Source organism: Aphelocoma coerulescens, chromosome 6, assembly GCF_041296385.1.
Source record: "Aphelocoma coerulescens isolate FSJ_1873_10779 chromosome 6, UR_Acoe_1.0, whole genome shotgun sequence".
NCBI classification, from domain to species: domain Eukaryota; kingdom Metazoa; phylum Chordata; class Aves; order Passeriformes; family Corvidae; genus Aphelocoma; species Aphelocoma coerulescens.
This window is the reverse complement of record NC_091020.1, coordinates 4,856,435-4,883,799: the sequence shown is the minus strand read 5'-3', so window position 1 is coordinate 4,883,799 and position 27,365 is coordinate 4,856,435. Positions and strand designations below refer to the sequence as shown.

Here is a 27,365-nt window from a genome sequence, read left to right as displayed (position 1 = left end):
ATGTCATAAAATATCCAGTAAAAGCAGCATCCTTTGAGGAAAGAAAGGAAAATGTACATGAGGAGATGAAGGTCAGTTGTGTAGGTATATTGACTGATACGTTGTTTAGATGTTCTTAATGAAGTTTTACAAAATAAATACAGGGTTCTCTTCCAGGTATATTGTTTTGTGGGTATTGTTTGAATTCACTACTGCATTAGGAGCTTTATTCAGTACTTGTACTTGCTGTACATAATGCAGGCATTGAAATAACTGAGATGGCTCTGCCAATTCCAGTAATCTCTTCTCAGTATGCTGCTATCCATACATTTATTGACAGTAATATCTAAAAAATGCTTTGAAAATCAGTACTACCTGTTTAGGATCTGATAGCATATTGCTGAGTAAGTTTGTTTATTGCTTTTTAGCAGTTGATGTGGGAGAAAACCATTGAGAAGCCCTAAACTTAACAGAGTGGCAGCAGATTTTTCACTTCTGTGATTTTTTTTTTCTGCCATGTTATACCAAGATTTTTGTTTAGCGCTACTGATTATGGGAAAGTTAATTTAGCTGGTACTACAACAGCAAACTTTCCCACTGACGTTAGTAGGAGCCTTGCTTTTGTAGAGGCCAAGAAATCTGATTGCTGCTCTAAAATAAATTCCTGATTATAGGATTTCATTGGGGAGGTAAGAAGAATTCATGCTTTCTTTTTAAATGCTAAATGCATGAAACTTAAATGAGATAAAGAAAAAGGAAAATAGCATTTACATATAAGCAACTAACAATAATCCCTTTCCATTAATTTATGTGAAATTAGTATATAGGCTATATACAACAAGGCTGTCCTTGTTTTCCTAACAACTTTAATATTAAGCCTTCTAGAATATTAGGATTTTTTGAAGCTCACTTAAAATTGAGTGGTTTGTGTCTTGACTGAATTCCTTTCTCAGTGTTTTGTTTATGCTGTCTGTATTGCATTATAATTTAATCAGTGCCCCATAGTAAAATGGAGCTCTACATTTAATTTTCCTAGAATAAGGGTTTGGACTTGTGAATAAGAGGAAAAGCTGCTCTGTGTTTATAAATGCAAAGCATTCACTTTTGTGACAGATGATCACTGTCTGAATTCTGCAGTGCAAACACCAGTGTTGCAGTGCTGCTCCATAACAACATTGCTGTTATTCCAGGATGGAAGTGAAAGCTGCTACTCCTGTAAATAGCAAGTGGAAGTTACAGTGCAAATTCTGCTTTGAGCTTTACTTAAACCATAGGTGTGCAAGCTCTCAGACAGAATAGGAAACATAATTTGCAATTTTTTTGGCTTTTTTTCCTCAGGAGAGTAAGCAACACATAGATGAAAAATCCTGAATAGTGCTGCCTTGTAGCCTGGTGCCTTAAGTGACTCAGCATGACTATTTCTTTTTTTTTTTTTTTTTAAATCTGAATTAAGCTGCTCCTCTGACATACCTGTCACTGACTTTTCTATTCCTAAAGAGTATTATTTACTGCTTTTTGTCTTGTGGCCCCTCATCAGCTTTAAAACCAGGCTAGAATGGCGTTGTATCCTTAGCAGTTCTGGTCTGAGAGCTGCTACCAACATGTAGTAACTTGTAAATAATGTAATTGGTTGTACAACAGATGGTGGGGCACTGAACCTTGGTCCTAAATTAAGGAGCTGAATATCTTCCTGGTTAGATTACAGGAACTGTTGAAAATTATGTTGTTATCTTAGCAGTTTGGATCTTTACTGCGCTGAACCTGAAGAGACGTTAAGTCGTCTCAGTTTGGTTCGCATGTGGTAAACCCAGGAAAGATCATTATGAATGCTTGTTCTTGTGCTGGGAGGTTTTAAGACTGTATCCTTTTATTTGGCTTAAACATAATTTTTTAAAAAATAGGTCAAAGAACTTGAATTTGAAAATTCCCGTGGATGAAAAGTGCATCCAAACACATAACAAGATGCTTAAAAAAATTTCTTTGCTCTTTCTGTCTTGCTGCAAAAATGTGCACCACAGTTCAAGGCCAGACTTCTATGGCCTTAACTTATAGTCATCGAGTCTTATACTTTTGTCTACTAGAACAAGGAGCCCTCTGTTATCAGCATTCTTTTCCACACAGACTGAGCAGGAGTTTGTGGCTTTTCAATTTTCTTTCTCTTTGGTAAATTGCAGAGAGTGAGTATAGAGTGAACTTGAGGCTTTCACTTCAAGATGTTTCAATCCTTTGTCATTCTTGTGGTCCTCGAAGCCCTCTCCAGCATATCAATGTCTTGCTTGAATTGGGGATGCCAGGACAGGATGCTTTATTCTGCTAGCAGGTGCAAAAGTGCAAAGTACAGGATAGAAAGTAACCAGTCTTTTCCTAATTATACTGTTATTTATGCATCCAAGAATCTAACTAACCCTTTCAGCCATAAAGTTGCACCAGGAGTTTCTATAGTTACTGTGTGGTTGATAATTGACCGTGTTAATGTCCTCCTGGAAGGCACTTCTTTCCAAGGTAGAAACCTGCCTTTTGGGGATACAGTCCCATGTCTCCTGCTAAATACACAATTTATCTTTAGCTGTAATGAAATGGTTGTCTAGCCAGCTTAATTTAGGAAGCATCATGTCTGGCCTTTGAATTGTTTGCTATTTTTATAAGTATTAATTTACTGCTCTTCCAGATTGTTGCTAAGAATGTTACACATAGCTGTGATTTGCTCCCTGAAGTCCCTGTTATGAACACTGTGATCATTCTCCATTTGCAGGGAAGGGCCAGGCAGCACTTCTTAACGCTGTGTGCTGATGGTTTCATAAATGAGTAGACCACAAGAGACATTAGCTAGGGTGGGTAAATTCAGAGACTAAATTCCTCTCATCTCTGCTTTTGAGCTAAAGCACATTAGGGGAAAGTTCTGTTAGGGAATACATATTGCTGCTGATTGTATAATTTTTCTTTTCTGGCTTAATTGAGTGCTATATTTTCCAGAGCTGCCAGGGTCTCTTTTGAGTGTTTGGTTTCAGTGTTGAAGACAAATGATTGAGTAATTCAAAACACCAGTAAAAACCAAACCAAACCAAATCCAAAACCCAAGGAAAATGAAAACGACCAGGCAAGATGCTTGTTTATATTTGCTTCTGTGGCATAAAAATTACTGTAGTGTTTGGGTTTTTTCTTTCTTAACAAATCCACTTCTTGGATGCCTGTATAGGAGAATGGGGTGTCCTTCACCCTCTGTTTTTTCTTACTCCTGTTTCTAGCTTTTACAAGATAGAGCTAGGAGTTGATGGAAACAATTTGAGTTTGTGGCTGAGAGAGCCTATTTCCAAGTAGTAATCCAGTAAATACATTTCTATGGGAGTCACCATTTGGAATCTTTACAGTCAGAATTAGTGTCCTGTAGTTTTTTATTTTGTTAGTAAGTGTATCCTTTAGGGTCTGATACTGTAAATTTTCTTTGTAAGTGGTCTCGCTGAAGTTGTTACGCAAGGTGAGTGGGAGGGCTCTGCTCTGGTAGTGGTGTAGGAGAGAAGAGAACAAAGATGTAAAGACTTTGAGGCTGTTATGTACTAATTCCTCCTGGAAAGACACTGATAAGGAGCTTTTCTGGTGGGAAGGTTGGCTGGTGTTTGAAGAACATAGCAAAGAGGATATAAATGTAGATTAAATGGAGATGAAACTGAGAGCTAAGATGTAGCTTGGAGAATGTTCTTCGCTGTTGTGGCTACAGACATGGAAAAAAAAAGCAACCAGCAACTAGAGCAGACTTTTCAGCTGCAGTAAGATCCAGTGTGAAATGGTACCTGCTGTGATGCTCAAGTTGGTGACAGGGTGGTTTTATACTCAGGGAAATTGGAAGTGATGGGGATCCTCCCAGGAAAGCCTGAATGTCCTGCCCCAGGTCAGATTCTCCAGATCTGCAGATCCTTACTCCAGATTTGCAGAGCCTTTTGTTCCCCTGAGTTTCTGTATAAATCAGCTTCTGTGGTAAAATTTGTCAACATAATTTTGCCAAGTCCTGTCCTGTCCCTCAATGCAATCTGTGAATGCTGCTCTCTTGAGGAACAAAACACCTTATACATTCAGGCTGTGTAATGTTAACAAATGTCCCCAATCTGTTTCTCTGGATTAAGACCTATAGAAAATGTGCCTTAGCTGAGCCAGTGTAGGAGTGTGGTACCCTGAGAGACTCCTTCATGTCCACAGTTAAGCAGTGTGCTGGTAACTGCTTTGTGCCTATGAAGAGATTGATGGGGAATATGCCCCAGCTTGCATCTTGGCCTCTACTCTGCTGTTCTCTCTTTTGGGAGCCTGCTTGGACACCCTGTTCAGGCTGCAGCCTTGGGCAGTAACCTATAGCAGGTTGCTGCTGTCTGCATTATTGCAGTAGTCAAACATGTCATGTGGTCTGAAATAGTTTATTCTTAAATGTATTACTGTATCTGCCTTTATTTTAATGAAAAAAACAAACCAAAAAGAAAACTTAGCTGTATTCAGGAGGTGGCCTATAGCTTCCACAGCCTCCCACCTTACGTTTGCCTCTGTTCTAACCAATGCACAGTTTCCTACATAGCACTTGGTATAAGCAACTGTTTCTCCACACCTGTGCTCTGTCTCCCTGTTGCCTGACCTATCCATGTCTTATCTCCTTATCCCTTTATGTTGGTCCTGTCCAGTGCAAGTCCTTGATTCCACTGAATTTCTGCATGTCCTGGGGAGCAGACAGTAGACAGCAGGAATAAATGACAGAAGAGTAAATTGCTGCTGGTCAGCTGGGTGGTGCTTTCTTGTCTCTTGGTGAGCCAGTGACATCTGACAGTTGGACCATGAATCAAACACCTTGTTTGAATGTTAGATGGAAGTACATTTGGGGTCTTTCCCGAACAGTTTTTCTGAAGCAAAACTTAAATTGTGGTTTTGGAACTCTGAGGAGCTGCCAGCTCTGTCCCAGCTTGGAGGGTCGTGTGGGGCTGGCTGTGTGGCTGCAGACACGCAGCAGGATCCAGGCTTACCCATGGCACTGCAGCTTGCAAGCGCTTCTCACCCACTTATCCTTTTGTGCTGATGAATGTTGTGACCCTGGAAGAGCTGTCTTTTGGGCCGTCCCAGTTTTTGGCACAAGCAGGGGGTGCAAGTATTGTTTGATCTGTTGGGCACTGTATTCCTATGGGACCTGGGCAGAATCTTACAGGGAGGGTTTCTTAGGGGGGACTTGGCATTAGTTGTTGTGTTACTCATCAAGATTGCTTGTAGAGCCATTTTATCAGTAGTTGGACAGGGCATCATCTGTTATTTCTTGTTTATGAGAGTAATTGATCATGGTGGTGTCCTTTAGTACAGTGTGTATTGTTACCACCTGTAGAGGTTTGAAATGAGAGACACAAATCGATGGCCTGCTTGCTGTTCAGATGTGGAAATATCTTTGGGGTAGCTTAAGCATTGCATTTCGATTGTGAGTTGGTGAATTCTGCGTTACCTCAGGGGCATCATGTGTTAAGAGAAGTTAATAGTAAGTCTGACTGTTTTCAGAATGTCAAATGATTTGCTGTAACTGGCTGTTTGTGTGTGCTGGAAGCATTAGCTCACAGAGTGAATTCTTGTGTGTGTGTGTATATGAGATAATATCTGGTTGAAGTTTAAGTAATACAGCAATGGCCACAGCAGACTGTGGTTCCTGTCCTGATAGCACAAACTACTTCAGAGCCTAAGCTTGAGCATGATTAGTTAGTGGCTCATGTCTCCTGGCAGAGTAGAGCTCTCCTTAATGAGAAAGAGAGGAAATTGCTAATATTGATCTGCTTTATTCTTCAGCTTTTCATTACATTTGTGTAAAGCCTTAGAAACTGATCAAATCAGACTTCATTGCTTAACTCCCATGAAGGTTCACTGTTCCTTGGGGTTGTGGTATCCTTGTCTGTAGTTTTCACTGGGTTTTTTACACCCAGATTCAGGACTTGAAGATAGATTGTTCCTAGGTTGAGGGGAAGAATCAAATGAGCTCTGTCCCTTGTAGTGTGTCTGCATTTCTCTTTGTGGTGGGAAATATTAACTTCACATACTAACAGACTATCCAGTGGCCTTTTCTGTTTTTGAGGGAAAAGAAAAGGTATCTTTTAGGATCCATTGCAGTTCAGTAATAGGAGATAAAGCAACACAGTGCTCAAAAGGCAGAGTTTGATTAAAACAGTAACATCTGATTTTATGACAATATTTTGTCATAAAATAAAAATATGGAAATGGAAAAATAAAATATAAACTAACTCGTGCCAGTGATATGATTCATCTGGGGTTTTTTTTCTTCCTCTTGCATGTGGGTAGCTTTTAGTAATGTTAGTGGAAACTATGAAGTATGAAGAATATATATATTTTTTAAGCAATTCCACCTTTGCTGCTGGGATCACTGGGGTTCTGTAGGGACACAGCGCTGTACCTGTGCAGTACTAGCAGATAAAGCAGTATCCTGGGTATTTTTGAGTGTAGCAGTGCTTTTTGATCAGATAAAATATTTTATTGAGGAACAGTCCTCAATAAAATTGGGAGGACTGTGATGACACTTTTGTACTGAGTGCTGTCAGTGGATTCTGTGTCAGATCTTCCCATTTCTGCTAATTGTGGATGAAGCTTCTTCCTTCCCTATGCCTCTTATTGCTCCCAAATTACCAGACATAGGTTATTCGTTTTTTTTAATTCATCTAACGATGAATGGAATACAAAATATGGTGTTACGTTGAAAATGTGCAAATGACGGGGAATTAGTTTTCATCTATTTGATTTTATGTCCTCAGCCTCCTAATTGTCTGAATAAATAATTTTTAATAACAATTTTACATGGTTGGGCAACTTTTGGATTGGTAGAGATACTAGATGTACTTTTGCCTAAGAAAGAACAACAATTTCATATTCTAGTTCTGTGTGAAGTTAAGGTAATTGAAATTCAGCTTTTGTGCAGGTATAGAATTGTGGGGTTTTACTCTTTTATGGTGGACCAGAAAATATTTTCTGGTACAGTTACAGAGACCTGTGCAATGCATTTAACCCTGCTAGCAATAGAATTGTGGAACCCGTTCAGCTTTTGTGGATCCCTTAGAAAGTGCTCAGTGACCCCCTGGGTCTGGAAATCTTTCACTGAAAATCACCAGGATTTTCAGTGAAAAAAAAAAATGGAGGAGCTCCAGCTCACAGACCATTCGTCAGCATCTGTGTGTAATGAGAAGACACTAAATAAAGAATCTTTCTGTATATGATATCTGTAGGCTTGACTTAGCTGCATAGGTGCTGGACATGTTTTTACATGACATTTCCAGGAGACGTTATGATGGCTCTCCTAAGATCTAGGACATGCTATGGATTCTTGGGTTTGTGTTTTATCAATTTCAAGGTGACCACTGAGCTCCAGATAGAGCTGGCTCTGTGTGCCTTGTTTTGCCTGGAGGTTTCTGGCAATTCCACCTTGACGCTTATAATAATCATAGGAAAATAAATGCAAAATAGATTTGAGCTTTCTCAGAAGTCCATACCCTTTGTTGGTATGACCACAGAACCATTTCTGAGTTAACTGAATGGTTCATAGCACGTGGTATTTTCTGGGCACTGCTATGAGGTAGTGCCTACATAGAGTTAATTAGCCTGTTGTATTGCTGGTTTGAAAAGCTGTCCGGGTTGGTTAAGCTTACAGGTGATTGAAGAACTCTTAAATGTTGGAATCAGATAAAGTACCAGCACTATCTATTGTGATTTAAAATTATTTTTTAAAAGGAAATTTAATATAATTAAAATCTGAATAGCATAACAAAAATTGGATTCCTGCCTTCATTACTGTTTTTGCCTAAGTTTCTGCCTTAATTTGTTTTATTTTTGCTTTGCATGACTCCTTACTTCATATCCATAATACTATCTTAAGGCTCATATGTATGTGCTTTCTAGGACACAATAGTCTGACTCTGTCTAGATTTTGACATTGCTTCAATCACTTGTACTGTATAATATCAGTGAAGATGAAGAACATTTATAATGAAATAGTAGAATTTAGCATTTACTGAAATACAGTTTTGAATAGCTTACATGAGAGACTCTTGAGAAACATGGAAATTTCCTTCTAAATACAGAAGCTAAACAACTGTTTAAAAAATAACTTCCAAGTGAGCTGATGTAAATTGGCTTTCTATTCATTTCTGCTTAGGGTTTGTAATTATTTAAGGACTTGAAGCAAGAATGGTTGGTTTTCAGGATTACCTAGAGTGTCCAACCAAGTGGTGTATTGGTTTAGCCAGTTTATTGGTCTAGCCAAATTAATGTAATTATGCCAAAATACTGCTGAACTTTGTGGTATGAGCCTTTGGATTTCAGTCTTGCTTTTAGCAAAAGTTTTTAACCTATTTTTAATCTGCTTATGCAAATTTATTAAAAATTGAATCTTTACATCTAATTCTAAATGCTAACATCGTTTATCTGACTATTCATTTCATTAGTCTCCCACCACCACCCACCACATTTACACAATTTCTTCCTCTGCCCCTCAGCAGCGGGGAAAAATAGCTATAAATACGGATAAGGGTCTTTAGCCTTCAGGTTATTTTATAACTTCCTGTTTTGTTCTTTTCCGATGTCTGTGCCTAATTAGGATATTTCTCCTATCTGTCAAAGTAGGGTTTAATTGCTGTAAATATGAAGCCTCTTATTTTTAACATGCTTTGAACAGCTGTTGCAACAAGGGTTTTTTATTTTTGTTTTATAGGCAAATTTAGAAAACAAACCAGTAAATGGCCGCAGACCAGAACTCATGGAATGCAGCATATGTGGTCATGGTGAAAAATACAGGGTGAAGACAAACCAAGCAGTACCCATTGAAAATGTGCAGTGTAAGGAGAAAGAGAGAATGACTGGCTTAGAAGCAGAGAAGTGGGCACATAACGAGAAGCCATCCTTTGGTGTCCATGTCAACGGCGACATCCGTGGTGCTGTGACGGGCACCGAACACTTGAAACACGCTGACCACAGTGAAAGAGCAGCTGCTCCCAGTCAGTTTGCTGAAAAACAATCCTTTGTGCACACTATCAAAAATGGCATAAAAACCCTGCATTATTCACCACCAGAAGCAGTTGCTTCACTGAAAAATGTATCTGTAGAGGAAAGGACAGATTTGACAAGCAACTCCCACATGCAATGGCCGAAGGGTACCAATCTGAATAACATAGTAAGCACTCTGACGAGTGGCACTGGCTGTGTTCACCCAGAAAACCAAGGGAATCTTTTAATGAAAGAGGAAAACTGCACTTGCAGCATCTCTGAGTATTCTGATAAGTCAGTTTTGCAGACAGGTTCCAGCTTGGATCTGCAAGAAAGCTTGTGTTGTCCTCCACTGCCTGAAGAGGAGCTGCAGGCAGGGAAGGATAGCTTTAAAGTCCCTCATGTGGAGATACAGCCTGAGAATTCTGCACTCCAGCAGACTTTCCTGTCCTTGATTAAAACCCGAAATTTAACTCTGGAGCAGGTTGTAGCTATTGAAGCTTTAACACAGTTGTCTGAAGCTCCTTTAGAAACAACTTCACCAGCTAAAACTGAAAGTACTGAATGTCCAGGAGAAGCAACTTGCAACTTGCTCCATGGTTTTAAAAGGGATATCTCATCCTCCTTCACATCCTCTGCATTACAAGAAATCAAAGACACTTACTTGCAGAATGAGCAACAGCTCTTGGCTCACTGCACTCACTCGCAGAAGCAGCTCCCTAATAAGGCAGTGTTATACAATGGCCAAAGTTCAGTGTCTGAATTGTGTGATAAACCTGCCAATCTGGCCGGGGAGATGTATAAATTGCAGTTATCCTCAAGAGATACCAAAACTTTATCTGACTTAACATCTAGTGCAACATCATTTTCAGGATATGATTCCAAGAAAAGTTGTGCTCATGAGCCGGTCACCCTTGCAGGGTATTGCAATGCTTCATGTAATGTCCAGCAAACAAGGAACAGCTTGGAAACTCCTGGCCAGTTAGAGCAAAAGCCAACATGTAATGATTTGAAATTGGAAGGTCGTTCTTTGATTAAAGAAGGAGGAATTCACAGCCAGGATGAAGAGGATGTAGCTGCACAACTAACTCAACTGGCAGCGCTGATTGAATCAAACCAGACAAATCCAGAGCAGAAGAGTGACATAAAGGCATCACTGCTTAATCTAATATCACATGAGAGGCAGCCAAAATATAACCAAGATGTGTTGCAGAAGAAAGAATCTGTATTTTTTAGGCAAAATTATAGTTCCTTACTGTTAAAGCAAAAGCAAGTAACAAGTAAGAAAGGAAATGCTGTGCCATGGAAACCAAGACACAGGAAGAAGCCTCAAGAAGTACGCTATCAACAAAATAATCAAAACCAGCTAGAGCTGTTGTCATGCCAGCATAGTGAATTGCAGGACATTTGGATATCATCAAAGCTGCACAAGCTTGGTCAAACCATGCCACAGGACTCCAGGGTAGCTCCGTCTGAAAAAAAATCTCCAAGAACCAAAGTACAGAGAGTGCTGAGTCAAAATACTTTAGCATCACAAGAAAAAACTAGATTATTTCTCCCACAGGCACAGATAAAATTCCACAGATGTTTACCTGAGGCACCGCAGGAGAAAAAAAAAGACAGGTTGTTTGGCTGTGAAGTGGTGAATGAGCAAATGAAAACTGCAGGCGCCAGTGACCCACTAGGCACTGATCCACTGAAAAATGAAGTTGTTGCACGTAGCCAACATAGTGACCTGTCCTCCCGTAATCCTCTGGCAGTTTCACAGCTGAAAACAGCATCCTTGTTGAAAAGACCAACTGAAAACCCACAGATGTTTACAGAAAAATGTAATTCTCAGGTACAGCAAACAGCAAATGTCAGTCAGGCGCATCCTTTGCCACCAACTTTTAACCAGTCTAACCTGAGAGCTAACGAAATGTGTAGTGAAAACAAAGCCTATGTTCAGCAGGTTCAACAGGTAGATCCGAAGTCACAGGTGCTGCCTATTCCCTGTGGTGGGGCCCAGGTACCAGGTTCTGCTGAAGCTCTCAGGAATATGGAGTGTATGGGTGAGGTGACCGTTCTGACATCAACCAGTTTGGGTACTGACCACGCCCAGAGCACAGGTGACTCAGGGTGTTCCCCAGCAAAAAACACGCTCAGCAGTTTCCTTGAATCACCTATGAAGTTTCTTGATACCCCTACAAAAAATTTAATAGACACACCTACCAAAAAAGGACAATCTGAATTGCCAACTTGTGACTGTGTTGGTAAGTGTTTTTGCTAACTTTTGCCTGTACGTTTCAAATGGAGGTGTGCTCATGTTGCTTCCTTTAATGTGAGGAAGTGTATGTGACAGCTGTTGCAAAAGAATCAGTGTTTCACCATTAGAAGAAAGGAGGAAATGATCTTTCCCTTCTTTGTAACTTTTGCTTGGTGTTCTTTGGGCTTGCAAAGCACGGCAGAATTAAGTATTTTTTGTACTGCAGCTGGCAGGTTTAAATCCTCCTCTTAAATTTGAACCTGGAAGAAAGGGAGTTTTTCTGTTTGTTGTTCTGCCATTGCTGATTTGTGCTTTATGTGTACTTACCTGCATGGTATCAGGTCATGATTTTGATGGTGTAGAACTGGTTTGTGCCTGAATGGGCTGGGCAACAGTGTCCCAGTGTATTGTCCTTGTTGCCTAAATCTGTTAGGCAAGCAGGAGAGCATAGCTGGGGGTGGCCTTGTTCCTGTCACTGTTAGTCCCGACGGCCACTGTGAGATGGCCTGGAAGAGTCCATGTCCAAAGGTCCTGACACCTGGCCATGTGGAGGAGAGTTCAGGTGGAGTTGAGGTGGGACCACTTGCAGAGTAACTCTGTTGCAGCAGGAGATGTCCCAGCAAGCTCTGCATGGAGGGTTGTGCAAACACAGCTTGGCTGAGAGTGTGAGACGCACTGTGTTGTCACTATCAGAGCACCCAGATGGAAAGACAAGTCAGACCCTTCACAACAAATCGTATGCAGGCAGATTGTTTCATCTTGGCTTTCATGTTCTGAATCTACAGAGTGCTTGTTAAAAGGCCTGGGTTATGTTTTCTGTTCTGTAGGATATGACTATCAATTAATTTATTTTATTGCCCTCAATTCCTGTTTGTCTGAAATGAATTAGTAATGTTTCTACCAACAAGGATATTGGGAATTTTACTTAGTCAATGCATGCCAGCTCCTCTTATGAAAATTTTAAAGAATGCAAAATATTGCTATAGTTAGGGTTTTACTTTATAACATTAAAAAAAATACTAGCAGAATCATCAGAAGAAAGAAGTATAAAATAATTTCAAAGTGTATGAAGAAAGAAGCCTGTCATACTCTTTGTTCATGATATTTCAGGATCAAATTTTATGTGTTCTAATTTAATTTCGAAGGCATTTCCTTAAACTGTTTCTAAGTTTACTTTTAATGGGGTAAATAAATTTTGTATGTGCCAACATCATTTTCTTTTCCTGCTTACAGAGCAAATTATAGAAAAAGATGAAGGGCCCTATTACACGCACCTCGGGACCGGACCAAGTGTTGCTGCTGTGAGAGAAATTATGGAGAACAGGTGAGGAAAATTCAGCTTTTAATGCTCATTGTATTTTTGACTGTCTAAACAGGGAACAAGTAGAGCTCTGAGAAATGAAGTGCTGTGTTTAGCTTTGTTTTACTGAACTTTTGTCAGTACTCATTTGTAAAGTGTTTTCTTGTTCAGATATGCATGCGGTGAACACGAGCACTTCAGGTCCAAACTCATGTGTCTTTTCTGAGCCCTTGCAACCTCAGGGCTGAAGTTCAAGTGCAGTGTGTTATGAGGTGCCCTTGAAGTCAATAGGAAGGACAGAGATCAGCAGCTGGCAGAATAAGGTTTTCTGGTGTCCTACCTGTGAAGAAGCTGTGGCAAACTGGAAAAAGGTCGTATTAGTGACTGGTTGCACTAGGATTTGTATGTAGATCACATTTTCTTACCCAGATAATATTTCCTTAGTGGCAGAAGTTTATCAGAAGAGAGATGTCAAAAACTACTCTTGCAAGTAGGGTTTTAAACTAAAAGGATTTTTTTTTTTTTGCTTTATAAATACTTTGGGTTTTTTCTGTTCTCAGTAAAAACAAATTCATTAATCTTTTATTGAAAATGTTTCCTCTTTTTAAATGGTCTACAGTAGTTTGTTTTACTCATGAGCTTTTTTTAATGCAGGTATGGAGCAAAAGGAAGCGCAGTAAGAATAGAGGTAGTGGTTTATACAGGAAAGGAAGGAAAAAGCTCTCAGGGGTGTCCAATTGCCAAGTGGGTAAGTTTTTATGTTAAATCAATAAAGTTGTTGTGTGTGGTTTCAAATGATGTGCAGTCCTTGACTTCAAATATAATCTGGTCTTTAATGAAGATCTGATTCTTAATTGATTGAAAAGTCTGCCTGAATGATGAAGCTAAGGAAAACAATTAGTTTGGTTTTTTTAAAATTTAAATTTAAGGTGTGGTGCTGTATGTTATGTACAGTGGTTTGAATGAATGTGAAAGGAAGAGGCTTAACAGAGCTAGCAGAGATGAACAAGGGTAGAAATACCCTGACAGTGTCTGAAAGTTGGAGTGTTCTGTAAAATATGTCATTGGAAATTGTGAAAGAGAAAAGAAGGGATGGTTGCTTGAGGGAGTTGGAAAACTATCCAGGAACATTTTTAAAAACCCTTCTCAGTTGCATGACCACTAGAAGAAAAGAGAGTGATGGGAGAATTTCAATCTCATATGCCAAGGGGCTCATTACTATTTTTGAGGTACTGAACTCAGTATTTGAAAATGTAAATGTTATGATGATAGTTTTCACCAAAGTCTTGTCTTGCATTGCTTCATAGGAGCCAGGAAATGAGGTAACAGACACAAGCTCCAGGAGAGAGCTTGGAAAGAAATGATTGTCCTTAATCTTTGCTGAAACCACTGAGGGAGGTAAAAAATAGACTGGAAATCTTGTAAACTGAGTTTTGGAAAATAATAAAAGAACTTGGTTGTTAAAAGAAAAAAAAAAGTATTGCTGTATTTAGGAATTTCAGACTTGATTGAAAAAACTGAAGGTAACCGTACAGTTGGTAGGGTAGTGTTTGTAAGTACATGCCAAAAATAAGGTTATTGCATATTGTATGTGAGTGAATTTGCATGTTAAACATTTACTGCTTGTGGTTGGAACAAATGTGTTTTTTATACTCAATACATAAAATATTTTTCAGAAGGGAATCACATATGTGCTCGTGCTTCAGATAATATTTAATAACAAATTCAGTATCCAAGAAAAAAAAATTAAAACTCATTTCATAAACAATTCATCCAAAAAGACTGGAAAGATTTTTCTCAGTGTTTCAACTAAGTAAAACACTTAGTTTTAACAGAAGACAGGAGCTAAAAATTTTACCATAGAAACAGTTGTGAGCAGCTAAAAGGAAGAAGGTATTTAAAACAACTCTTAACCTTGATTTTTCTGTTGCCAGTATCAACATACTGTGTTTTATGTAAGACAGAAATGGCAGGATTTATGGTGTCCCACAGGTGTGTGCATTGTGACAGTCTAAGTGCTGGGGTGCCTATGGAAAGGGCTGGTTTAAGGTATAGGGACCTGCTCTCCAGTTAGATTTTCACCTTTCTGTATGTGAAATGTTTGTGAGAGGCAAGTGCAATGTTCATTTAACTGAAGTTCTAGGGAGCAGTGACTTTCTTTTGTGTGAGTTTACACCTAAAGAGGAAGAATGTTTTTCCAAGTCTGCTGTTACTGTGTGGCTGTTCAGTACAAGAGAGGGAAAGGAATCCCTGACATCTCCTGTAGAACTGTTTCGTCCTGAGTAAAATCCGTATTTTGGGTTGATGTTCTTAATATGCTGCATTAATTTTTCATGGGCAGTGCTACTTCTAATCCTTTTATGGAGCATATTTCGGTTTTGGCTAAACCAAAGAGACGTAATGGTGAAATTTGTTTGAAAGCGTCTGGAAAAGGCTTGCTGTGCTCTTTGATACTTGTAGCCATGAGGCTCTGTAGCTGCACAGGGACTTTCACTTACTCATTTCCAGTGTCCTTTGGAACAGACTCATTTCTTTGTAGATGGACACATTCTTGCCCTTAGGGCTCCGGAGGGACTCACTGCTGAGAGCACTGGGATGGAGCTCTGCTGAAGCAAACAGGATAAAAGAAGGGAACTTATCTGTTGATCACATTGAACTATTTTTTCCCAATTAAATTCCCCTATTTCCACTAGGTTATTTTATTTTTTGGTTCATTAGAAACATTTTAAAATTTAAGGAGGCTTTCTAAAATACCTGTGTCCATACATTTTTCTGTTAGTGACTGCATTCCATAATACTGAGTGACTCCTAAGTTATTTTCTCTTAAGTGACTCCCAACATGTACCTGGTGTGTTAAACATCTTCTGAGACAGACTCCTTTCTCCTGGAGGAGATGATGTTCTCTTCCATAGGTTTCAGGTTGCCATAAACTTGCAGAATTATTTCTCTTTCACTCTTTTAATAATAAGCATCTCTTCTGTATTTTTTTTAATGTGTTATATTTTAGGGTGATACTTTATGCCTCTGGATATGAAAAAGAATGCTCCTATTAGTTAAACATCTTCAGTAAATACTGCCTAGGGTTGGAAACCTTGTGTCTGTTCTATGTGTTGGTATCAGACTGACACCCACATGAACTGGGAAGATGAGCTTGTGATTGTTTTCACTGCATGAGGCAGCAAGAACATTGCTTGACCTCTGGGTTTTTTTCTTTTCCCCATCAAATTGCGTTGTCTCATTTGTTTTGTCAAAACAGAATTAATAGAGTTTTGCCACAGATTCCAAATATGTGGATATCTGGGTAGGTGACAGGTGTGTGGTCAGAAAATAACTTAGCATTCTGGGACGCTTGCTGGGGTAAATGTATTCTTCCTTCTTTTCTGTTTGGATTTCTTTTGCTTTGTCCATGTCATCATACTTTTTCTTAGTATGTTAAAGAAAGAAAAGTTTTGAAGTACTGAAATGATTGGCCTGTCACTCCTAGTAGCCTGTTTGTGTAATGAAAGGTTTCATGTTGCTGTGCATCCCCTAGAACCCAGCCAGTGGTGACTGAACTCACTGGTCCCACTGTTTCATCAGAGCTTTAGCTGGTAACAGATGTGTTGTGGTTTGGTTTTCTCCTGCTCTGTGTGATGGTAAATTACAATTACCTCAATTTATGTGAAAGTAGCTCACTGTAGGCATCATCCTGCAGCACTGAAGCCAAAGGCACATCACTGCAGACCTCAGAGGGGGTTGAGCTTTGGGTCTTGCTGGTTTTGGATTAAATCCATTTCCTGTGGGTTCCTTCTGGTTTCAGTGGATGTTGACTTGGATCACCTAAGGTATCACTGCTATCTTTGCCTTCATTTGGAGTTGCAATGCAATTTTTAAAGCTCCAGCTCTGGAAAAAAGATGAGAGAGAAGAAATGACAAAACCCTCCAGGTCAGGCTGAGGTTCTTTTTGCCAATATTGTGTCTTCATGACTGATAAATAGCACAAAGGTGGAAGAGCAAGGCAGTTGCTCACTTTTGTTCCAGAAAACTCACTTGGTTTCCAGTAATTCACAGTTTTGTGCTTCCCTGAGCTGGAGGCAGTGTTTTTGTGTTCAACTGCCTTTCATAAATGTTGTCATCTTTTTTGCCTTTCCTTCCTGTTCTCTTATGCTGGGAATTAAAATGTTGGCAATAATGATTCCATCCCTGTGCTCCATTCCCCGTAATTCCTTGCAGTTGTTTTTGCTTTTTCACTGTTGCAGAGCAGTGATTTGGGATTTTCATAGCACTTTCAATCCTTATGCCAGATTCTCATTCCTGCATGGTAATGCCCAGCTCAGAGTCACTTGAGAAGTTTGAGCTCTCCCTGTGCATCAGCTTTCCTGGGTGATCTGTGCCTTGCCCTCACAGATACCAGGCTGATGTGATCACGGAACTAACTGATTTCTTCCGGGGGCTTTTTATAAAGCTGGGTCCTCTTGGGAATCTTCAGGTGCTCTAGTAATAATGTATGAAAAATCAAGACAATGCACATCACATTTAATACTGCAGTTGTTTGATCCTTGAGTTTCTTTTGTGGGTATCATCTGAACTTGGCAAATGGCTGCTGTTTGGGGGCAGGGAATGGTGGTTTGGATTTTGTGTGTATGTTTGTTTTTTACTATTGTTCTCTAACCACTTCTGTCAGGGCTTTAACTTAAAAAAAAAAAAAAAATTCTTGGGTGTCCCCTATGAAGCTTTTCTGACATGGGAATCTTTCCAAACTTCTTGTTTGTGAACGTTTGAGCCTTATCTTCTCTGAATGCCTTTTTAAAAATTTGTTTTGTTTCTTTTTTTGTTAGGTTGGTTTTGGTTTTTGGGTTTTTATTAACAGTTGGATGATCTGTTGACCTTTTAGATTCTGTTATCCTGGTGGTGGCCCTAATTTCTTTGAAAATACCATGTTATGGTGCTTTTATGCCTTTTGAAAGTTGTTTCTTAGATTCTTTCACTTGTGTACTGTTTGCCTTTTTTGAGTTTTTTATTTATAGCTTGACAGATCTCTATTTTATTTATGTTGGCTCTTTATTAGTAGGCTGTATAAATAATAAAAAAGTAGGGATGGAATAAAAACAGATAAAAATCCTCATTACAGTCCTGTACAAACACAAACCTGATACTAGCCACTAAAACTAATGTTTTTAAAGTAATGCTTAGATGGCCCACTGTTATAATAAAGATTTTCTAGATCACTGAACTGATAGGAATTTGTAATTAAATGCCAGAAACTACAATTTGTGAAGTCCTGAGTGAGCCTTAATAACAATAAACTGTTCTATACATGCAGAGAAGATGTTTTTCTTCAATTTGCTAGTTTGGTTAGAGTTGAGAAAGTCATTGAAAGTGGGAATTGAGAAAGTAATTTAAAGTGGGAATTGAGAAAGTGAGAAAATGGAGAAGTTACTCCTGCTTTGACTCTCTCTCTGTTATTGTTGGTATTAGAAGAGATGTGTAATCTATTAAAGGCAAATGGCTCTGTGATCGTTATTTTCTGTATCCTGCTTGGCAGTTAAGGGGTCAGAAGTTACAGTGCAGCCCTGTTTGTAGGGGACAGTGAAGCTGTCATGTAATTTGGAACATGAGTGGGGAATTTTAAAAATAGATTTGAAAGAGGCTTTAAAGTAAATTCTGCTGGACTGACTGTCTCCTAGACGCAGGTGTAAGTAGGATGTGCAGTTCCATTTTGCTTTAAACAGCCTACTGTACTTTGTGCTTTTATTTCATTTATTGAACTGTCTTAATGATTAAGTGATGTTCTCCATAGAAGTCTTCAAGGAAATTATTTTTAGCAGATAGAGAGGGTGGTTGGTGGGGGTTTTGCTCACTTTTTTGGATAATGTTTTATTAGAGCATCACTTTCTTGCTATAGTGTTGTACCACATTATGTTAGTGTGTGTAGCTGTGCAGGCACTATTTTCAATGTTGGCTAAATACAGAATTAGAGGAGTTTAGTTTGGACAAAAATGTTTGTAACATCATCCAAAGTAAAGCTGTTCCTTAAGTAATAGTAATAAAGCAAAAATGAAGGAGAAAAGCTATGTTAAGGTAGACAAGGTTAAGTATTATTAAAGAGCAAGAATTTTGGCATTATCACTACTTTATTTAAAGCAATGTGACCTCTGAACAAACATCCCTATCAAACCAAGGGCAGCTTTTCATGGCTGCAGTCTGGCAGAAAGGGAAGCCCAAGGGAGTGAGGAGGGGAAGGGCAGTGGGAGCTGAGACATGGATTTTGTCCTCACTTCTGCAGTGCTGGTGGCGTGATTGCAGAAGAATCACCCTGTATGTACTGCAGTCTGCTCATCTGTAACGAGTGCAGCACTGGTGCCAGGAGCAAATGGAAAAGAAGTGTTTGCAGCAGATATTGCACATCAGTGATACTCCTGCAGAAATGACTAAGGAACTTTACAGGATTGGATTGACAGCAGATGTTCAGAGCTGTCTCCTTTGATGCAGTCTGCTAGCACCAAGAAGAGAGAATTCAGCAAAGTGGAACTCTTTTCCGTTTTCATATCTCTTAGACATGCTGAGAATAAAAGGATGTAACATTTTCTAGTAAGAAAAGAGTTTTAATGTGGTTTAGTGTATGTTTAGGAGGCAATTAGGAAAAAGGAGGGAGGACTCACTTCTGCGACAAGCTGGACCATTTGTTCTGCTGTCTGTCACAGCACTGCCTGCCAGGACAGCAGCAGGTTTGAACAGCAACTTGCACTGGTGGATTATTAAGGAATTGTAGCAGAGTCTTGTCCTGTATTGAGGGATCTCCGTACACAGACTCTTTGCAGAGGCAAAATCTGCAGGTTCGAAAACTTGGAGCCCCAGTGCTCTAGTTGAGTTTCCTATTTCAGGAAATTACAGGGAACAGTTAAGTATATTCTCACTTTCAAATCAATTACTGATACCCTGCAAAGGAGACAGTTTATTTTACTGAAGAAATTCAGAATGGGCTGGAGGGAATACTGCAGTGGAACCACATGGAGGTGAAAAAACCCTAAAAAGGACTTTTTTTGTTGATTCTGTTGTTCTGGGGGTTTTTTAATCCAGTAATTTATAGGAGTGTGTTTAGCGCTGTTAAAATTTTATGTTCTTTGCTAGTGGTGTCTGGTTTCTATCATGTTAAAGTTAACAGAGCTCTTCTGGTGATGGTAATTGGAAAGTAATTTCTCATCCATGTGGTAATTCAGCATCTGGTGGGCTGAGCTTCTGCAGGCTCTTAGCTACTTCCATAAGTTGTGTACGTGCTAATTTAGGTAGACTGGCTTATGTCTCGGGACATTTTTATTCACAGTGTACTTATTCCTTGTTCTAGAGCTCCTGCCAAGGAAGTAGAACTCAAGCATTTGGACAGCTGAAGCAGGTTTTATTGATAGTGTAACTTTATTGATGCTGTTCATTGCAAACCGTTCAAAAATGATTTGAAAAAAGTGGGAGACAGGAGCCAAACTGCTGATGATAAAAAGTTGTTTAGGGTAATGAAAGAGGGACAGGCATCATGAAGAGCAGGAAGGACTTGCAATCAGAACAAATGGCCACTAAAATAATAGCTAAAACTCACTTGGTAAATATAAAGTCCCACAAAAAGCAGTGTTGTGGTTTCATATGCACAGTGATGGACACTGGAGTGTTACTGCTAAAGATAATGGCTCATTAGACATCAGCTTGTTCAGTCATGATGGAAACAGCAAAACTGGTGAGAATTACTGGGGAGAAACAAAAAAAACATGGAACATAGTTCTGCCTCTGTGAGAAAGTGTGTTGCCCCCCAGGCTGGGGTACTGGCTGGGTCTGGTCCCCCAGCTCCAGAAAGCCCAGCAGAACTGGGAAAGGCAGGTGCAGACTGGCCAGCCTGGCAGGAGGGAAGGGGACAAGAGAGCAGGGCTCTCTCAGCTCTCCAGTGGCATGGAGAGCTGAACAGCAATGTCTTACCCAGTCTCATTCTGGATCAAAACTAGAGGGCACTGGCAGGGAGCGAGCTCTCCAGGAAGGAAAGGTAATGTTTTTTTCTTTCACATAATCTGTGATTAAGCTTCCCTGATAATGTAGTGGGTGGTAAATTGCTGCATGGATTTAGCAATGAGTGGGAAAATGCAGAAAAGGCAAATCCTTGAAAAGCTGTGAGAGAGCACATCCCCTGAGCTGCTGGTGGGTGATTGGAAGGTGCCTGGCTTCACTGAAAACCATCTCCACATCCCAGTGCCTTTTTTGCTGTTCAGTCATAGGCAACTGCTGTTAGTCACTCTCAGGGTCAGGATAAGGCTGGACAGTCTGTTGCTCTGACCTCGTTCTTGTACTCTTCAATTTTTTGTATCCCTTTCTGTCTCTTCACTATCCTTTTATGCAAAGGTGTGAAAAATCTCAATTTCTCCTCTTGTTTATCCCATCACTTGTTGCTAAATTGTTGGAGCAGATTCTGCTGCATATGGCACCTCTTCAATAAATATGCTGTAGCTTTTGGGTCATGCTTTCTGGTAAGAAAATTGGTTTAGACCTTTGTGGCTTGTAGAAACAGCAGTGTAGCTGTGGTGTGTTGCCTTAAGAGCTGTTGATTGTGTTTGTGTCTGAGCTGGCTGTGGCTCACCTTGAAGGCTCTCTCATATTCTCAGGTTCTGCTGTTTGAGACTATCTGGGCTAGCTGATAAAATGAATTACTTGAGTTGCTAACTTCCTTTGGATGTACACATCAACAAGGACACCTGGGTAGCTGTAGGAATGCTGAACGTGGTAGTGGTGGGTGCACAACTACAGCACCAGAAGGATGGAACAAAACTGGGATTAAAAATGGTCAAAATAACTGAGCATCCTGCCCAAATTAGCAACCTACAAGGATGGTACTAATGGTACTGTGTGTCCAATAGGTGAGTGCTCCAAGGAAGCTCTGTGGAAGGGGCTGTGTCCCATATCAGTGTTTCCTTTTGTCCTAGGCATGGTCACATTTGCACACAGGTGAGAGAGTGGGTAGCCTGTCACTTCATGCCCTGTTACTGAGTGCAGAGCAGGGCCAATGGGTATCAGTTGAGCTTTGTGGAGAAGTTTGTTAGAAGTTTTGTTCTTTCCAGAAGTTCTGTGTTGTAGCTGAAACAGATTATTCGTAGTTAATGTGGGAGTCTTGATGGATACTTAGCACTGATGACATTGAGTGCTTGCTGAAAGAGCTCAGGAGTGATCTGGCCCTGCATACTTTCAAGAAGCTGACCATGGCATGTAGAATCATTTAGGCTGGAAAGGCCCTCTAGGATCATTGAGTCCCATCATTAACCCATCATTAGCACTGCCAAGTCCACCACTAAACCACATCCCTAAATACCACATCTTACATGTCTTTTAAATTCCTTCAGGGATGGGGACTCCACCACCGCCCTGGGCAGCCTGTGCCAAGGCTTGGCAGTCCTTTCTGTGAAGAAATTTTTCCTAATATCCAATCTAAACCTTCCTTGGGGCAACTTGAAGCTGTTTCCTCTTGTGCTATTGCTTGTTGCATTTAAGTGTTACATAATGCTTCACAAACTTGTTACAAGTCTGTTTTGTTGATTATGTTATTTTTTCAGTGTGAGTCAGACAGTCAGTCATCGTTAGCTTGTGTGGAAAAGCAATTGCAGGGGAAAGGTTTTTATTTTCCCATTCTAAAAACCTAGCTTTTAAGTTCCTCCACTTAACAAATTATTACTTTCTCATGCCTTTTAAATGCATTAGGGACCAAAATTAAACAAACTGAAGTATTAAATTATTTACTTTATCACTGTTGCTAACTACATCACAGAAATAATGAGTAATACCAAAAACCTTTGGACACAAGGTTTGCCAGCTGATTTCTGCATTGTTCCCAGTCTGAGGAAACACTCCAGAATTCAGTTGTCATGCTCAGAATGGCTTTTCTGTACATTGAGTGTGGCACTGCTGTGGATTTATTATTATTATTATACAAGAGAGACTCAGTTTATTAATTCTGTGAGAATGTCAGGGGTAGCATGTGGAGGGAATCATCAGTTCCTATGGGAGAGCAGCTCAGCTCCAGCTCTGGCTGCACTGTCCCTGGCCATGGGCCTGCTCTGATGCGGAGTGGGCTCTTCTGAGCATGTAACAGGTGGGAGAAGTGCCTGATCTCTGGGAACAGAAGGACAGGAGAGCTCCGGCTGTAGTCGGGTGAGCACATGGTGTAACCTGACCCACAGAAATGAAATTCACACAACTCATAAATCCCTTCACTGCCTTTGTGGCCACAAAGGTGATGGGCTCTAAAATGTTTTGGGGTCCAATAACAGTATTAGATTCTCTGCTATATACATAATGAAGCAAATTCCAGCTACATTTAACTCCAGGAAAGTGTGGCCTTGGTTTCAAGGAAACTACAAATTTTCTTTGTGCTCACTTGTCATTTTTCCTGGACTCTGTTTCTAGTTTAGAGCTATATGAGAACTTTAAAAGGGCAACATGATGTTGTACAGTACCAGACTGTGCTATTGAAGTTACAGCCTAGAAATGAAAAAAAAATTTAGAAAGAAGACTAAAAGCATCATTTCATACTGAGTAACAAAATTAAGTTGTTCTTTTGGCTTGAAGGAACTGTGCTGCCTCAGGAATGTAAAACTCACATTGACATGAGTAACCTGTATTTTGTATCAACCATAACAGATTTTTGTATACCTCACCTAAATGTAAATGAGTTGGATTATTTTTCTTTCTTTATAAAACATACTGAACCTGTTGGGGAGTCACAACCAAGACTCCTTTTGAGGAGTGGTCTATCAGAGGCATTTACTCGTATTCTCATTAAGCTTAAGGCTCATTGTAAGAGTATGTGATTAACTTTAGAAGGGCCATGCTTTCTCTCTTGACACAAATTAACTTCAAGTTTGCTTCTTCCTGCTCAGCCTGCACAGATGCTCTTTCCAACTGTTCATCTGTTGCAAACCTTTTCATTTGCAGATGAATCGCAAGTGTGCTTTGGTCCCTGCTTTTAGCGAGTCAAAATGATTTAGATATTCAGAGGTGATCAGACTGGGGGGTCACATATGAGTGACAGATGCACATCTGGCAGCAAAGCAACTTTGACATCAGTCCAATCTGCCTGAATGCTCAGATATTTGGAGGTATTCAGAGAGCAAGTGAACTGTTGCCTTCCTGCTTTTATGGTCCATGCCCAGTGCTGTTGTCTGTTATATGTGGGAGCTCTGCTGATGGACAGGGTGCTGGATGAAGGCCGGGTTGAGCGGCTGCATGCCCAGAGCAAGTGGGTTTTGATGGAGCTGGCAGAAAGGTCTGCAGTGCAGGGGCTTGTGCACACACAGCAAGAGCCACACAGGTCCCCAGCCTATGTGTGACAGGGCTGAGGAGGATGGAGCCTCTACTGCCTCAGAGAGCAGTCAACACTGGAGCGTTGACACCTTTGCTGGAGGCTTTTTGCAGGCTGTGCTGATTAAAACGTTGGATGAATAAATAAACCTGGTTTTCAAAGACTGTGTTCTAGTATTACCTAGCTTTAATGCATTTTTGGTGGGCTTAAATGCCACTCTGTTTCAGATTGTGGCAAAAACGTAAATATGTGGGAGTAGGACTATAATTTTTTCCCATTTTTTTTCAGTGGTGTACTGTACTGTCCCACACTGGTTAGTGTGTGAGGAATAAGGTTTACAAGATTCTGTGTTCTGTATGTCATACAGGTTAGTAAAAATGTCAGCATTCTAAGAACTTTAATGTAGGTAGTCTAGGGATATGTTCTGAAAAATGCCATTGCTTCCCTCACTAAGAACACAGTCTGTTTCATCATTTTCTAATTTTTCTTTGCAAGGTGGGAACCATCTTAGGTACTGATCTGTAACACTAGTAGCTGCCCTAGCACATGCCTAGGTGTGCTTTTGGAGTGTGTTTTCACATACCTGCCTTCTGGAGTGTTTGGCACTACATTTTCTGTTGTATTTTCAAAGTAACGTTAGGTTCTCAGGGGATCTGTTGCCTTTCTAGAGGTTATTTTCCTTGTAATACATCTTCTTTATTATTTGTGTACAACACTTTGAATATTGCTCTTCCTGTAAAATGTACTGCTATTTCTTCTGCAGGCAAAAAAGCAACACAAAATCATGTTCTACACCAGAGATTAGTGTGTGATGCCGTCCCAGTCCTGCTTGCAGATTGACACCCTCTGGGCAGCATTTCTTGCTTTTCCAGCCTTACTTGTCCCAGAGAAGAGCAGCTCATTTGGTGATGCCTGTGCTTAGCAAAGAATAATCCAAGTGATTCTTCCAGGTGATCCGAAGAAGTAGCGATGAGGAGAAGTTGCTGTGCCTGGTCCGTCAGCGTGCGGGACACCACTGCCAGACTGCTGTGATCGTGATCCTGATCCTGGCCTGGGAGGGGATCCCCCACCTCCTGGCAGACACGCTGTACAAGGAGCTGACACAGAGCCTGCGCAAGTATGGCTGTCCCACGAGCCGGCGCTGCGCCCTCAACGAAGAGTGAGTCCCTGCCCTAGGAGCCCTTGAGTGCTTTTGAGAGCTCAGTAGTTCAACTCATACATCTAAAATTCCAAACCACCAGGTGTCATTTTGGTATCACACCTCATTCCAGGCTCTTTCTAGAGGAAAGGCTCTCAGTGGGAGTTGTATGTGCCATGCCCCAGGCGAGGGGTGGCGAGGACCCACTCTCCTGGCTCTGTGCACACTGCCCAAACATGGCCAGTGTGCCCTGTGCACAAACACCTGTACTAAAAGAGCTGCCAAGAAGGAGGTTTGTGACTTTGTAAAGTAGATGTGAGGTTGAATACTCAAGACTAGGATCTTCCTCTCTATGCCTCTGAGAGGAATTTAATCGGTTAGAGAATATATTGCAACTGCAGTGATGCCTGTGTGCTGATTTCTGTGTAGCCCACATTCAACAGACTCTGAGCTGTATGGGGACCTAAATCTAATGCTTGTGTTCTTAAAAGGTCTACCCAAAATGTCAGATCAATTTGGAGTTAATGGTGGTGTTGCATGTAAGACAGGAGCTATTGGATTTGGGGTAAGCTTTAGTAGCAGGGCTGTCCTTGGTTGAAAATGTTATCCAACTGGAGAAGTCAAAATGAAAGCATGGGTGTATTTATATAGCTATAACTGAGTGTTTATATTTCTGTCCCAAAATTGCATGTTGGGGAAATTGAGACTGTGCAGAAAAGTCAGCCCTCTACACATGAGTATTTTCTTAATAGAAAATACCTGATTAAGCCATGAATTTCACAAATTCCTTTTGTTTATGCTCTGTATTATAAAAGAAATAGCAGTGACCTAAAAAACCCCCCAGACCCAAGAGCTGTGTTGCCAGCTGACCTGATATGTCTTTATTTCCTTTTGTAGTCGTACTTGTGCATGTCAAGGACTTGACCCAGAAACTTGTGGAGCATCATTCTCATTTGGCTGTTCGTGGAGTATGTATTTCAATGGCTGTAAGTTTGCCAGGAGCAAAAACCCCAGGAAATTTAGGCTTCTCACTGATGACCCTAAACAAGTAAGATTTTTTTTTTTTTCTCAAAATGCCTTTTCTGATGATTTTCAGAACTAGACATTCTCCACCCCTTCTCTCTCCCACATGTATGTGTAACTTACCATAAACTCACACCCAACAAAGTTTTTGTAACTGTAGTATTTAGAGTAAAAGACACTGAGATTTCATTCAGTGGAATAATTACTATGTATTTAAATACCATAAAATTATTCTTAATGCTTTTCTGCATGCATATTTAGGTCACTGTGTAACTCTGTGAAATGTTAATTCTTTGTAAGTAAAGGCCTTTTTCTAAGGGCCAAGCCTGTTGCTCAGGGATTCAGGCCTTTTGCCTTGGCACAGAAAATGTTGTGCCTTGGGGTTGCACTGCTTTCCCACTGCTGCAGGACCAGCTGACAGCCTGGGCTCCCCTCTGTCACCAAGAATAAACAGGGTTTTCTGTGGACAGCATGTTTTTGAAATAGTTTTGAAGGAATGAATACACTAAAATGTGATGCAGTGAAATGATACTGTAATTGCTGCTTTTATGAGTGTTAGTGATGCCATACAGCTGAGGCACTACAGAAAATAGTGATGGATTAGGTCAAGTAACAAACCTCAAAAAAAAAATCCAATCACATTAGTTTTTTTGCATTGAAAATATTTTCATGAAGAAGTAATAAAGGTGTTGGAAGCTGGTAACCACTGCCTGGTGAACAGATACTTCTCAGGGTGACTCCAAAGTGCCTTTTGTTCTGACTGTAGCTGTCTGTAACCCCACTTTCCTATGGAGCTCCTATATAAAAGTACCACATCTTTCCTAGCACAGCTGACGTATTTTGAGGCACTCAGGTACCAGGTTCTCCGTTGGGGTTACCCTGCCAGTAATCTTCTTATGTACACATAGTGTGAAACATCCATTGTTTCTTGAAAGAGATATGTCACTTGATTCACTGTAGGTAAATATTTCTCCCAGCTCCTGAGTTTTTGTCCTAAAAACAGTTTATGAAGTATTTCTCATGCACATGTGTGTGAATGCAAGCCCTCAGTCTTCTCTGAGCTGTGTGGAGTCCACTTGCACTGTGGGTATTCACAAACCTCATTAGGGCCTGAGGTGGGGGCTTCTGCCTCAGCACAACAGAGCACATGCTGCCCTTCTGCCCTCCTCACTGAACACCTGCCTGAGGCACAACAGGCCAAAACCAGCTCTGCTTGTCCCAAGAGGGAATTTGTTTTATAAACTTTCAGTTTATAGCAAAATGTATTTATCGGGCATTCTTTCATTTTAGGGATCCCGTTCCTTCTCTGTCCTCTGCCACTCCCTGTGTGTTCTCCCCCTGTATAATGCTATGCATGGAGCATTCTGTGCATGCATTTTCTCTG

At 40.4% G+C, this 27,365-nt stretch overlaps 1 protein-coding gene across 4 annotated transcripts in view; it reads left to right on the top strand.

Annotated features, from left to right (window-relative positions):
* The window catches only part of TET1 (tet methylcytosine dioxygenase 1), a 69,827-nt gene that overhangs the window by 22,605 nt on the left and 19,857 nt on the right, over nucleotides 1-27,365 (top strand). For all 4 annotated transcript variants that reach the window (XM_069019004.1, XM_069019005.1, XM_069019007.1 and 1 more), the window contains 5 exons: nucleotides 8,699-11,222; nucleotides 12,449-12,539; nucleotides 13,170-13,263; nucleotides 24,771-24,979; nucleotides 25,856-26,006. In XM_069019004.1, the coding sequence (XP_068875105.1) occupies nucleotides 8,699-11,222; nucleotides 12,449-12,539; nucleotides 13,170-13,263; nucleotides 24,771-24,979; nucleotides 25,856-26,006 (3,069 nt within the window). The remainder of the gene's footprint in view (nucleotides 1-8,698; nucleotides 11,223-12,448; nucleotides 12,540-13,169; nucleotides 13,264-24,770; nucleotides 24,980-25,855; nucleotides 26,007-27,365) is intronic.